Source organism: Papaver somniferum, chromosome 5, assembly GCF_003573695.1.
Source record: "Papaver somniferum cultivar HN1 chromosome 5, ASM357369v1, whole genome shotgun sequence".
Classification (NCBI taxonomy): domain Eukaryota; kingdom Viridiplantae; phylum Streptophyta; class Magnoliopsida; order Ranunculales; family Papaveraceae; genus Papaver; species Papaver somniferum.
In genome coordinates this window covers 186,488,474-186,503,360 of record NC_039362.1, presented here as the reverse complement: position 1 = coordinate 186,503,360, position 14,887 = coordinate 186,488,474, and the positions used below count along the sequence as shown (strand labels likewise).

Here is a 14,887-nt window from a genome sequence, read left to right as displayed (position 1 = left end):
TCTTCACGGGTTGTTATTTCTTCAACCCGTGCCCGTAACGGGTTTAACCCGCGGGTTCACGGGTTAGCCCGCCCGTTTCAGAAATAAGTTAAGACACCGCAGTGACCGCACGTGGTGGAGTTCGGAGAAAACAAAGGCAAGAGTAATGAGGATAACTCTTATTTTCTTTTATATTTCTTCTCTATTCTTCTTTTCCTCTTTCTTCTCGTTTCTTCCTTCTTTTCTTCTGCTGATTTGAGAGACGACTGTGAGGTTTGATTTGAGAGTATCGATTGAGGAATTTGTATAATCAAAGAACTCGTGTTGATGTGTACGATGAGATAGGTGGTGTTGTTGAATATATTTGAACTCTGGAAGAAGAAGAAAGAAATCAGTTAATTAGGGTTACAGAATTGATTATGAGATTGAGTATAGAACTGTTGATGGACGAAGAATTATGGGTCTTTTACTTAATTAACATTTTGAAGTTTTGAAGATGATCTGGTAGTGAATCGGGGAATTTGGGTTATGGTTCCGGGAAGATGAAATTCATTTAGGATTTGTGTAAAGCTGGGGATAAAGTCGAGTAGTAGATGAGGGGTTTTCATTACTGGGAATTAAGAAGTGGAATTGATAGTTGATTTTCAGATTCGTGGAAGGGTATGGAGAAGATAGGGTTTCTGTGATGAAATTGAGAATTAGGAATTCATGTAAAAGCTCAGGGAAGGATTTAAAGATGAAATTGATGTTTTAGGAGGGTGATTACTTCTTACTGTAAATTGGAGGAGTCTGCTCATGCTACAAAATCAGTAAGTTGATATAAAATTAATTCCTTGTTGTTTCTTAATTTAGTTCTGTGATGGATTTATAAAAAAAAATGTGGAAATTAGACTATTTATTCTTTTCAATTTCAATGAATTCTTTTTTGGAGAATCAGAATTGTTCACGGATGTATTTGATTGTTATCAGTAGAAATATTCAATAAGATATTGATTTTGTTAACTCCGATCGAGTTTGATCGAGATTTTCTGATAAAATATGGAATTGGACCAACAACAAATTGATTGATTTTCTGGGTTGTAGAAATTGATTAAGAAAATGATTTTCATTTAAGTTGATTCAATTTTTATGGCTTTTAAATGATGTCTCTGGGGTGCATACTCATGGTGTATCATAGTTTTGATAGTAGAGATTAATGGAGTTGAAGAATGGTCTTACTAAACTTTGACATAGATATGAGATAGTGCACGAAGATAGAGAAAGAGAATAATCTTCACGGTTTTACGGATTGTACCCGCGGATTCACGGGACGGGACGGGTTAACCCATTTACTCACAAGCCGACATTTCTCCAACCCGAAACCGGCTTGTTTTGAAACAAGCCGAGCCGGGTTCGGATTTTCACAGACCGGGCACGAATTAACCCGCGGGTTTTGGCTTGTTTGCCAGCTCTAATCCCTAGTGTCATCGCAGCAACAAAAGCCCAAACCCCGTGGATAGGATGAAATGCGTTATGTCATCATGGACATGAATTGTCATGCTGTTCAGAATAAGGGACACGTGTATATTACTAAGCATGATACTAGAACTGTGCAGATGACATTTGTTGGATGCTAGTCATCCTCTCATAAATTACCTGTTGGATAGATGACCAGCCACATCACCAATGTATTCCACGTTGTGCTATATAAACAGTACATTTACATGTAAAGAGTGGGTACAGTAGGGTTTTTCTGCAAATTGCAATGGTCTGCTATGGAAAACAAACTAAAAGTAAAACCTCCATTATTCAAAGTTCAAGGATCATCATCGTCAACAAAAAGAACTGTGAAAAAACCAAAGATACCAGAAACTAGCAACAAAAGCACTGCTAATTCATGCATGAAACTAGTGCAAGATGTCTGGTTAAAGGAGTCGGAAAACAAGAATTTTGTATTCTCTCCGTTCTCAATCGACAGTGCTCTAGGTTTATTAGCTTCTGGGGCAAGTGGTGAAACCTTAAAACAGATATTAGGCTTCCTCAACACTGCAAGCCTCACCAACCTAAATTCTGTTAACTCTAAGCTCATTGAAACATTATGCGAAGTACGAACTGAACCCAAATTTTCTTTTGTTGCCGGCGTTTGGATTGAAAAATCTTGTCCCATTAAACCTTCATTTCAAGAAGTTGCCACCGCAAGATATAGATCAGAAGCCAAAACTGCGGATTTCATAAACAAGGTATGGCAATTTTCACTGGTTTGATGTTTAGAACAACCTTTCTCTATAAACTTTCATATCGTTGTATTGATCTTAATTTATTTTATTTAGAGCCAAAAGGTGCAGAAGGAGGTGAATAGGTGGGTTGAAAAGGAAACAAATGGATTAATTAAAAATCTTCTTCCCGACGGAGCAGTTGATGAACGTACAAAATTTATATTGGCAAGTGCACTCTATTTCAAAGGATGTTGGAGTCGAAATCCGTTTGATGAAAAGCTAACCAAGAAATCGAAGTTCTATCTCCTGAATGGGGAAAAAACAGTGCGTGTTCCCTTCATGTCTTCCAAAGAATGCCAATATATTACATGTTATGATAGCTTCAGAGTACTTCAACTACCATACAAATCTTCGGAAACACACGAAAATGCTAGTGGTCCAAGTTTTTCTATGTATATGGTTTTACCAGAGCAACGAGATGGGCTTGGTGAACTTATAGCAGAGGTGAGTTCTAATCCCTCTAGTTTTCTGCATAGATATGTCCCAGCCAATCAGAGTAAGGTGCCACCGGGAGAAATTAAGGTTCCCAAATTCAAAATCCTTTTTGATTTTGAAGCATCAAGAGTACTCAAGGAAATGGGTATAGTTTTGCCTTTTGATGAATCTCAAGCTGAGCTGACGGAGATGGTGAATATTGATGGTACTAGTAAATATAGCAAGCTTCATGTGGACAAAGTTTTTCACAAGTGTTTTGTTGAAGTTGATGAAAAAGGAACTGAAGCTGCTGCTTCGACTGCTGTTACGGGTGTGGTGTGTTGCATGATGCGTCCTCGTACACCACCTCCTCGTGTTGATTTTGTGGCGGATCATCCTTTCATGTTCATTATCAGAGAGGAGCAAAGTGGTGCGGTGTTGTTCATGGGGCATGTCCTTAATCCTTTGTTGAATTCGTGATGCTGACATGGGATTATCTCCGAAGCTCTGTTTTTGGTTTCATTAAGTAGTTTAGATTAGCTACTACTTTTCCTCTTTCAGTTCAAATGTAAAGTCGGTTTTACTTGTAATTTCGGACATAACACCCTTTCTTTGTTGCAATTTCCATGTTTTTAATATTTTGGATTTTCTTTCACAAAATGTATAACAGCCTTAATGACAACCACATCTCTCGCCAGTCGGGTTAAAGAAAAGGAGCCAAGAATTGCAGACTTGGACATCTGGAACAAGTTGCTCGAAGTTTCATATTCAAAATTGTTATTGTAACACCATCATCCTGGTGTGTTAAAATATTTTTACTGTGAAATTGATGTTGAAGGCTCTCCCAAGAACTCTGATCTCAACTGCATTAACAACCGGCCGAGGTAATTTAGGCCTTCTCCCTCCCGTCCTCCACCCCAAAAAAGATCATGCGGTGAGGCTTCAACAAGAACAGATCCTTCCGTGGACAGTAACATCGAATTCAAATGAGGGTAGATAGAAAACTTGCATTTCAGAGCTCTGTACATAACCTCAATTTTCGCAGTGTCCCAATCAGATCTCACCTGCATTAGCAAAACAAAAACAGGCAATATATGTAAAAAAAAATCTGTCAATATAACAAAAAAGAGAAAAACATACTAGTACTTGGTTACTAAAGTTGCAACTGCCAGGTAAGTGCACTAATGTTGGATTTACGAACAATAGCACACTGCTAACAGATTCCTATCCAACAATCTTTTTTTTTGTCATGGTTTGATATAATCTCGTCTCCTCAAATTTTTCTTGTCATGGTCTGATATAATCTCGTCTTCTCAAGGTAGTTTAAGGCCCACAGAATGGAATAAACCTAGGGCTGTTTTCAGCGAGTGCTATCAGTTTTACTCTGTGGGAATCTGCTTGAAGTTTTAATCAAGCCAAACAAACTCGGATAATGAGTTACTACTGCACACCTCGTTACTTCCCGTTAAAAAGTATACAGGGTTATATATTTAAACTGTCATGGTTTCAAAAAGGGTTATGCATCTGACGTCTAGTCTATACCACTGTACCGCCATCCATTTCACCCTCATTACCTTCAATTAAAATTCAATTGGGTTATACATTTAAATGTATTGTTTTCTAAACAGGGTTAGTAATCTAATGCGTAGCCCATGCATGTTTTAAGAGGCATACCAAATTAGGATGTTTCCTTTGAAGAGCCCTTCCAATACGTGCAGCTTCTTCGGGGCTCTTTGCAGATTTTATTTGTTCAACACAATCTTTTGCCACTAGATCATCAACACCAGCAAATTTGTGTGCCTGCAAAAGAGTGAAAAGCACTTAATAACTTTCTAGATTCAGATGTGACAGCGAACAGAACTTGTTAAGTTTTAGAAGTTCACCTGATAATAATGCTCAACACTTGGCCATGTCAAATAACCTCCATTTCCATCAGGCATTTGTAAAGGATGAGCAGAGAAGTTTGAGAAAGCTCCATAAGGGTCCCATGTCTTGTAGAAGAATTTGATGCTTGCTTCGTAGGGAGTGAAACTTGGATCAATTGCTGAAGTTTCGTCAATCGAAGGGATTACAGGTGTCAAGTCTGGAATGGGCTGAAGAAATCCAGTAACAAGCATGTCCGGACCAATCTGCAATCCATAAGATATATGTCATGATGGAAATTGTAACCTTACATAATCGTTCAGTAATATCGAACTTTCTCATGTGCCCATATAGTTTGGCTTTGTGTAAATAGAGCTACTCTGCCATTGAATAATTTTTTTTACAAGGCATACAGAGGAGAAAGACCTGGATGATTAGTAATAATGGTAAGAAAAAGGTTCATAGCATTTGTACAAACAATTTTTAATATCGCAAAAGAAAACTGATTTCTATATTTACTTTTTTAAACCTAAAAAGTCATGCCAGCATCAACCTGCTCAAAGGAAACATCGATCAAGTTCAGTGCTTGTGACATCTCAACCATTCCAAGTTCACCAACAGGAGTTGGAGCATTTTTTCCACCAATGATTTTGGGAGCAACAAATGCATAAACCTGTATAAATTCGTTGTAGATAAGATATATGAGTAGTCGTAACTAGGTAGATCCTATGCAATGTCCACAGCTTTTCTTATTGTGTATAAAGATCATCCACGAACGAAATTACGGTGAAAAATAATAATGTTTAAGACAAACGCTTCTTGGGTGGAAAGATAAATAATACGAAAATTACCTTGTGTACACAACCAGAAGATATAGCAGAAGCAGCTAAAGTCCCTCCGCATTCCCACAAAACTGACAGATATCCACGATCATAGCAATATTCCATGACACTCCTTGTGTTTAAAATGTCAAACTCGACCACTTCAACTCCTTTAGAAGCAAGTAATTTCTGGAAACTCTTTCTTGCACCCCTCTGTGTCGCAACTATAGTGCGTACCTCGGAGACATCCCAAAGGTTCCCAACCTCGGGAAGATTAAGAGTTTGTGACATAACTATCCTTACAGGCGTATGCCCGCCTCCATGTCTTGCTGTTAGCTTCGGATCTAACTCGAGACAAGAAAAGGAAGGTAAGGTGCAAAATAACCTTTACACAACAACATAATAGCAGCAACTACAGCATAGTGCCTTAAAAGTGGAGGTGAAGATTATACAAAAGAGTCATACCATCGCGGCGGACGGTATTTCCTCCTACAATTATGGCATCACATCTGCCTCGAATTTCAAATACCCGATGCCTAGATTCTTTGCTGCTGATCCACCATGCATGTCCACTACTAGCTGCAATTTTTCCTGTCATCATGTAAAAACAAGCTCAATTAGAGAATTCACTTCAATGTATTGTGGTTAGGAAGTTCACCGAGTCAGAAAAACTTCCATTAGTAACAAAGACCTCCCGATCAAGAATAGATTGACAGTCTCAGTTTAAAGCGTCAAAAAAGACTTACCATCAAGGGTCATAGCATACTTGAGAACAGAGAAGGGAACTCGGGAAGCAGCTCTGTAGAGTAAAGGAGCATTCACCAGGAAACATGATTTCAAAGCTTCCTAACCAATGCCACGTTGATTTGTAGAGTTAGATGAATAAAGGAACAGAAGACACAGATCATTGGTATTTGGATACATAGGTTATGGAGAAAAACAAAAAAGACTTGAATATCATTTCCAACTGCCGGGTGTTCTATGGTAGAGAGATAACTTAACAGCAAACATTGAAGCTACAGTAACAATTGTAGTGCTTAGATATGGAATGAAGTGTAGAGAGAATAGATTTTGAATGCAGCATATGTTGAAGCAGGGTTTCTCAGCGTGCACTTGATTAATGAATACAAGTATCACTGATAAATTTTCAAAATATTAACGAAACTCAAAGTCATAGTCATAAGCATTATAAAAACACAAGGAAGGCTGCTAAGTTTCAAACGCTACACGAGCTATGTTGTGAATACTTTCCCACCTCAATTGATTGACTCTGCAAGTCCTCTCCAAGAACATCAACCTGAACTCCTTCACTTCTTAATGAACGTATAGCATTGCCTCGAAGATGCTTTAATGGATGTCTGATTCCCAGAACAACTCTTGAGATTCCTGCCTGTTGTACACATATCAGTGGTCTATGACACCTGAAACCGTAAGCGGAATATATAAAAATACAAACCAATCAAAAAAGAACCTTACATTATCATATATAGAGATTTGGAGACTCTAGTCCAAATTAGAAGTGTAAAATTCCAATATACCTCCACATGAATAGTCAACCAGAACGGCACAAAATCATGTCAATCAAACCCAAAACAGTTCTTGCAACATCCTAGGTTTATCTGTTTCTCATTTACAATGAGTATACCCTAAACGAGAACTATTGAAATGGGCATGTTTCTGATATAAAATTGGGAATTCTCAAGACCCCTTCGAGTCAATTTTCTCTCTTTTGCATATAATCTATCTTAATCCTAACAATGAATCCAAATAAGAACAAACCCCATGAATTCCATACCTAAATTTTCAATCAAAAATGACATCTTTAAGGAATTTAACAACATCAAACAAAAAACCCAGAACAAAAAACACTAAAAGGTAGAGTAAGGATACCTTAATTAGGGCAGAAACAGCAGTTTGATCACCATGACAATCACCAGGTTCCATATTAAGATAAGCAGTAGCACCATTAGATAATTCTCTAGCTGCTTCAACTGCTTGTAATTCAGCACATTTAGTACCTTGTGCGTATAAAAACCCTTCTCCAACTATATTCACACCCTTTGCAATTACACATCCAAAGTTTGGATGTGGTGATGTAAATCCAGCAGATTTATCAGCAATTTCTGCTGCTCTTCGAATATGATTAGCTTCAAGTGAATAACTACTATTGTTATTGTAATTGTTTTTGATGTTGCAGATAATTGGGGTTTGAAAAGCAGCACCCATTATAGAAAACGCCATTAGAGAGATTTTTGGTGATAGAACTTCACTTTCTCATTTCGGTTTCTCAAAATAATCAATTTTTATATTTAATGGGTATCATTGTTTAGTGGTATCCTGTGATTTCTTTAAAGATTTTGTGAAGTGTTTTTTGAGAATGAATTTATGTGAATAGATTCTTTCTTATTTTATTTGAGTTATGTTTTCACTGTTTACCGGTACTACTTACTGTCAGATAACTGGACGGCTAATAATTTTTGAGAATGTATATCAGATGATAAAATTTTGTATTTTATATTGGCTAAATATACACTATTACTACGAGAGAGACAAATCCAGAGATCCGGATATTTCATATGCAAACATCAAGTTATACCTTGTTTGGCTACGGACTCGGCGTCTGGATTTGAGTCAATTTCTAACTTGGGCCGAGTCAGCAGTTAGATCGTTCGTTCTGCATTTTGAGTCAGATCTGACTCGACCTCTAACTCAGACATAATCCCTGACTCGGACCCATTTGAATTAGGTAACAAAATATCCTTGATTCACGGGACCAAACCACTGACTCACGTTTTTCGAGTCAGATGAATCGGATCTGACTCTAAACAAACATATCGAGTCAGATCCAGATGAGTCAGGTGATTTTACTCAGATCCAGATGACTCAGATCCAGACAATTCAGATGAGTTAGGAATAAACAAACATGGTGTTAGCTTTTTGTATTGGCTAAAACTACAGGATTACTAAAGGGGATACAATTACTACGAGGGATACAAATCCAGAGATCCGGATATTTCATATTCAAACATCAAGTTAGGCCTTGTTTGTCTGCAGATGATTCGGCGTCTGGATTTGAGTCAATCTCTGACTCGGGCCGAGTCAATAGTCAGACTGTTCGTTTTGCATTTTGAGTCAGATCTTACTCGACCTCTGACTCAGACATAACCCCTGACTTGGACCTATTTGAGTTAAGTAACAAAATACCCCTAATTCACTGGACCAAACCACTGACTCACGTTTTTCGAGTCAGATGAGTCGGATCTGACTCAAAACAAATATATCGAGTCAGATCCAGATGAGTCAAGTGATTTCACTCAGATCAAGACAATTTAGACGAGTCAGGAGTAAACAAACATAGTGTTAGCTTTTTAGATTGGCTAAAACTACACGATTACTAAAGGGGATACAAATCTAGAGATCTGGAATTTTCATAATCAAATGTCAAGTTAGTCTAAGAAACAACCACTGCAACATGCTTCAAAAAAAAAAAACACTGCAATTTTCAGAATTTCCAGCTTGATTACTAACTCATTTCCCAAATCAACTTTAACTTAACAAATCAGAAATCTATTCATTATACCAGACACCTTCACATCCTGCTCCCGATATTTACAAATTCACGACCCACAAATTTACACCAAAAGACTGCAAAATTTTTTGAATCTATAACCACTAACAAAGACAAAATAACATAACTATTACCGATGTAGTCAACATCGGATTTTGGTTTGTCTCGTTCAGGGACCGAGACACTGGTACAATTTTGTATTAGGGAGATTCCGATTTCAAATCTCGGTGCAATATCCGATATATTTCCAGTGAATATTAGACGTTGGATCTTAATTTCCACCCGTCAATTGTAGTAGATCTAGACCTAGGTTACTCCCGTTGATCAGAACCACATACTTATTCCTTTAACCATAAAAGCTTGAATTCATAATACTTATTATTTCACATTTTTTGGTCTCTTTCTCTCTTGGATTAAAACCAAGTGATAACCTCATAATTGAGTTAAGTGGTAGAACAGGAACTCGGTCTTTCAAAAAAGAAAAAACAAAGGAATTTGGATTTGATTAGGATGGGACCTTGACCCTTTAAGGAAATGGACCAATCAAATAAGCTGAAAAATATAATTAAATAACTTCTGGATACACCATAACGATCAACCTTATTTCTTCCCAAAAAAGTATGTACGAGGGATAAGTTTTATTTCCGCAAATATCAGAATTTTTTTTATTTTCGAAAATTTCCTCATCTTGGCCGATTTTGAAACAAAATGTCGGACCGGGATAACCGATTCAGACGATTTTATCACCAGAATCTCGTCTCGGCGAAATTTACATCTCGTCTTGCTTCATTGGCGAAACCGAAAAAACGACGATATTTTGGCCGATATGAACGAAATTAACTACAGTGCCTATTATCATTAATATTATTCCGACGGATCAATAAAAACATCAAAACCTGTCTGCTTTCATCTCTAACAACACCAATAATTTCTTTTCAAAACCAACAACAACCAATATGATTTATACCCAGCAAACAAAAGATAATGAGAGACTAAGTACATTCATCAATTTCAGCAACTACAAGCATAACAAGAACCCCTGCATATATTTACAAAGCAGTTCAAGAAACTGTATAAAATGTAATCTCTATAATTCCTCCTCCAAGAGTCCTTCTCATACTCTTCCGATGATCACCATTGATTATCATCATAGTCGTTTTCAAAATCTTCATCCTCATAGTAAAAGTGGCGGCCACAGTCACTCCTGGTTGAAGTAGCAGATCCATAACCTTCATCTTCACTTTCTTTTTCATCATCCTCAGATTCCTCGGTATCCTCTTTCATGGTACTCTGACCAACCTCAATAATTACAGGTTTACCATCAATATCTAAACCAGGAATCACCTCACCGTCAGAATCTACGTTTAGGGATTCTTGTTAGAGCACTGCTCGGTCGAACTCGCAAACGTTGCTATCTCAAGCTTGTTTGTAAAGTTTAGTTTCCAAAACTATAAGTCTTGATTTCTAGTCTATTAATAGCTAAGTCTCGGACTAGGATAGAAAGTGTAGCTGAGCTCTAGACTCCACGGTGTTCATCATGCGAAGACAGAGAACTACTCAAGGAACTGGTGGAACTTCATCGATAAAAAGGTATGTGGAGACTTGAACTTATCTATCACTCAAAAGTCTACTTTATCTCCTAACTTGAGACAAAAGTCGTATATAGACTATGATTATACACATGTACTATTTCGAGCTGAGTTTATCTATCTTATCTATTTCTCGAAATATGTGTTGGTAAGATTTTTCTTTGGCCAAGTTCATCTTTACTAGTGACGAAAGACATATTTGTTTCAACTACTTGAAAATCGCTTCGATGAAAAATAGTTTGTGAACAACAACTGTATAACGTCCTTTAAGAATGTTTCAATGATTGAAATGAGAGTTTAGAATATATAACCATGATTGGAAATAAGCTTATAACTCATACTTGTATAATTCCATAATCCTTGAGCCAAAGTATGCGTACTTTGCTGCTCAGGATAACCAGAACTAAAGTCCGCGTACCAGTACGCGTACTGTCGGAAGTTCAAATCTCATGAATTTCTGCTGGAGTTTTTGAACTAAAAACAAACTTAATTCGGGTACTTAAGTATGTATACCAGGTATGCGTACTTAAGAAGGTTATTTTATAAAAACAGTTTAATTCGTGAACTAAGACATTTATATGTTAAAAAATGCAATCTTTGCAAACCGTGGCTATAATGTTCATGAACCGATTCGAGTGAATGAATAATGTTTTTGTTTCGATTGTGTCTTGTATACTTATATGAGATCTAAGCAATTGAACATCTCTCTAACTAGTTCGTTTGAGTCATTTGACACTACACCAAATTCCCGGATTCTTAACAACAATTCGTAACGGTCTTGTGGCCGTTACGAAATTCCCGTTACAAATGGCCGTTACGAAAAAATTTGTAACAGGTAAGAGCCGTTACAAATTTTTCAAAATTTTGTAACAGAGGTCAACAGTTACAAAAAATTTTATAAGCGTGCAACTCACACGCTTGGTCACACTTGGGTCGTAACACTTGGAGGTTTTAGGCGTGCTATTCACATGCATGATATTTTTTTTCCACCGCACACTCGTTGAACTAGAGGATGTTTCCACCCTGTGTGTGCCATTCACATATTTGCAGTTCACAATCAACCATTTCTCCCCTTTTCTTGAATTTTCATCTCATTCTTCATTTTCTTTTCTCTTTCTCTTTTTCTCCTCCTGCCTCTCTTATCTTCACTCTCAAATGTGTAAGGTTAATCATCTGATCTTTGAAGAACCGTGTAATGTTAATCGCGTTTAGGATTTAGATCTGTGTAATTCATTATCAGTTTTTCGATTTTAGGGCTTCGTCTTTGTTAAATCATAATTTAGGGTTTTATCTAATATCTTTTTTTTCCGATTTCATTTTAGGGTTCGCCAGATCTGGAGCTTTGATTAACTGATCTTGAATCTCAGCTTAGAAGGCATATGTTTCTATCTTTTGTCTGTTAGATTTTGGATTAAGTGTTAAGGTTTCAATATTTAATCATCTCTTTTCTGTTCAGTGAAGAACAAGATCGAAAAAAGCCAAGATATTCATCAACCGATTCTAGCAATTGGGGTAAGTTTCATCTCTTCTGATTCTTATAATTCGATCGTTTTTCAGATGGTATTGGCTTATGTTCTGAAAATTTTCAAGAAGTTATTTTAGGGTTTCAAAAACCTAACAACATTTAATTCACTTCGAATTGATGATTGGATTTTTAAATAATTTTTTTTCTAGGGTTCGTGTTTCTCACTACTTCAGTTCACTTATAGTTATTGTTTTTATCTCTTTATAAATTGAATTTTGTAGTACTCTTTCCTCAATTTCTAAAGTCTCTTTGTGTTGTTAATCGAGAGGAAGTATTATAAGAAGGGATGTATCAAAGTGAAGTCAGTGAAGTAAAGAAGATACAAGGGAACATGAGATGTTTTCGGAAACAGTAAGAAGAGGGAACATGAGATGTTTTCTGTAATGGAATTTGGAAATCAGTATTAAATTGGATTTCAGTGGTTTCCGGTGTCTGTAATAAGACAAGAAATAGCTGTTGGGATGAAAATTTATGGTGGACAAATGGGTGATTGTGAAATATTCAAAGGGTTCCAGTTTCATGGATTTGGTCATCATCTTTGGGTTAAGTAAGGTAAATCCCTTTACTTTTATGAAACTGATACTCGAATGGTATAACGGTTGGATACTATTTGATTATGTGGGATGTTTTTTCCATGAACTTTATTCAATTTATCCTTGTTGTTGGTGAACTTGTACGGTAATAAGCTTGGTAGGAGTCTCATGTATTCATAGTATGCTCATTTACAATTTTGAGATTCTGTGACAGGATATGTTAGTTAGCCAGTAGATTTCCAGTTCCACTAGTTATTCTTTCTCTATCACTGGTATTTTTTCTTCGTTTGTTGACATAAAAGTAAGCAAAAGACAAAACTCTTGAAATCTTAAAAGACAATATTGTGCAATTAAAGAATACAGATGGTAGCTCTGAGACAAGTACAACAGGAATAGATGGTTTAGCTGATGAAGATGCCATTTGATGATCAAATTGAAACTCCTCGTATATAAGGTACATTCTTTCTTAGTAATGATTATTTCATTATACTTCTAGGAAAGTTCATATCTGAAAGGAAACAAATCCCTTGAATTTTGGTCACAGATTTTGTTGGCTTCATCCTTTTGTACAGTGGGACTGTAATTGGGTTATCTGAAGTGTATAATTTTACATATTAATGTGAGAGCCCCACATCCCCGTTTGAAACGGGCACTTATACTAATACGAGTTAGATATTTGCAGATTAACTTTTCATGGACATGTCTTCTCTTTTATGTGAGTAACTTTTCATGCGCATGTTCTAATGTTGCAGATTAAAGATATATGCATAAGCACAAGAACTTCTCCAGTTCTAGTTGCTACTGGTTCAGAAAGTTTTTTTAACTCCCTGCTTTGTAGTTATACTTCTATCGTAACTAATTGGCTGCTCAATTTGCAGTTCTGATACTAATTTCCTTCTTAGACGAGTTAAATGATGTATTGACTGTATCTTTTCAATTTGCAGGAACTGATTTAATCTTGATGCCTTAGTTGTTTTCATCTTTCGTGTGCTCCAATGAGAATATCACCTTGTATGCATATTTTGCAATGTGCAAAATGTGAAAAGAAATCTTGGCAAGATGTATCCATGTGTTGATTATCTCCTGCTCAGGTTTTACCATATTTATGGCGGAAAGGTTGTTAGAGCATTGCTCGGACGAACTCGCATGCATTGCTATCTCAAGCATGTTTATCAATGTTAGTGATCAAAACTATAAGTCTTGATTTCTAGCCTATTTATAGATGTCTCGGACTAGAACATAAATAGTGTAGTTGAGCTTAGATCTCTCGGCGTTCATCATTTGAAGACGAAGAACTACTAAGGGTAGCTTGAGGAAATTCATCAAGAAAAGATATGTGGAGACTTAAACTCATTTATCACTTGAAAGTCTATTTATACTATATCTCCTATATTGAGACATAAGTCGTGTTACGACATAGTTTTCTATTATACACATTTGAGATTTCAAGCTGAGTTTATCTCGCTTATATATTTCTTGAAATATATGTTGGAAAGCTTCCGCTTTAGCCATGTTCATCTTACATTCGTGACGAAAGTCTGAATAAGATCATATGAAAATTGTCGAGTTACATCGTACATGGTTTGTATGATACAATCATTTGGTGTTTCCTTAAAATGTTTCATTATGATAATTTCAATAACTTGAAAATTGCTTTGACGAAAAATAGTTTCCTCTAAGAAAGTTTCGATGATTGAAATTAAGAGTTGATGATATAACCATCTTTGGATATAATCATATATATTGTGTTCACACATTAGTGTATAAATCCATAAACCGGGAACCAAGTGTATGCATATGTGTGTATACAAAATTGGTGAAGGAGACAACATAAGTATGCGTACACGTACGCATACTGGTAGAAGTTTTCGAACCGAAAATATCTGCTGTGTTTAAGAATTACAAACTCCTAAACTAGTCACCTTAAGTATGCGTACACGTACGCATACTAGAGGAAGTTTTCGAACCGAAATATATGTTGAGTTTGGGAATTACAAACTCCTAAACTAGTCACCTTAAGTATGCGTACCCGTACGCATACTGGCGGAAGTTTTCGAACCGAGAATTTCTGCTGAGTTTGAAAACTGAACAAACTCAAATACGGTTGCTTAAGTACGTATACTTAAGCTGGTTATTTTGTCAAATCGGTATGTTCATGAACTTAAACATTTTCTTAAGGAATGCAATATTTTCAAACCTTGGCTATAATGTTTATGATTGATTCGAGTGAATCAAAACGATTTGGTTTCAATTGTGTCTTATGTGCAATTGAATAAATCTTTAACTAGTTTCGTTTGAGTCATTTGAATTAGTTATGGTTAAGATGAATAAAGGTTTATA

The 14,887-nt window shown here is 36.3% G+C and overlaps 2 protein-coding genes across 3 annotated transcripts; one reads left to right on the top strand and one right to left on the bottom strand.

The window, feature by feature from the left end:
- Nucleotides 1–1,733: 1,733 nt before the first annotated feature.
- On the top strand, nt 1,734–3,128 carry LOC113280318 (serpin-ZX-like). The gene is made up of 2 exons (XM_026528962.1): nt 1,734–2,198; nt 2,289–3,128. Exons 1-2 carry the CDS (start codon nt 1,734–1,736, stop codon nt 3,126–3,128), a joined length of 1,305 nt encoding a protein of 434 aa, XP_026384747.1.
- Nucleotides 3,129–3,226: 98 nt separating this feature from the next.
- On the bottom strand, nt 3,227–7,686 carry LOC113283952 (riboflavin biosynthesis protein PYRR, chloroplastic-like). 2 transcript variants are annotated; one of them, XM_026533329.1, is made up of 9 exons: nt 7,223–7,686; nt 6,588–6,722; nt 6,079–6,178; nt 5,798–5,923; nt 5,363–5,676; nt 5,065–5,184; nt 4,532–4,777; nt 4,323–4,448; nt 3,227–3,712 (listed from the first exon to the last, which is right to left on the bottom strand). In XM_026533329.1, exons 1-9 carry the CDS (start codon nt 7,571–7,573, stop codon nt 3,464–3,466), a joined length of 1,767 nt encoding a protein of 588 aa, XP_026389114.1. In that variant the 5' UTR covers nt 7,574–7,686; the 3' UTR covers nt 3,227–3,463. The 2 variants fall into 2 exon arrangements, with proteins under 2 accessions (XP_026389114.1, XP_026389115.1); XM_026533330.1 differs by lacking the exon at nt 5,065–5,184.
- Nucleotides 7,687–14,887: the final 7,201 nt, after the last annotated feature.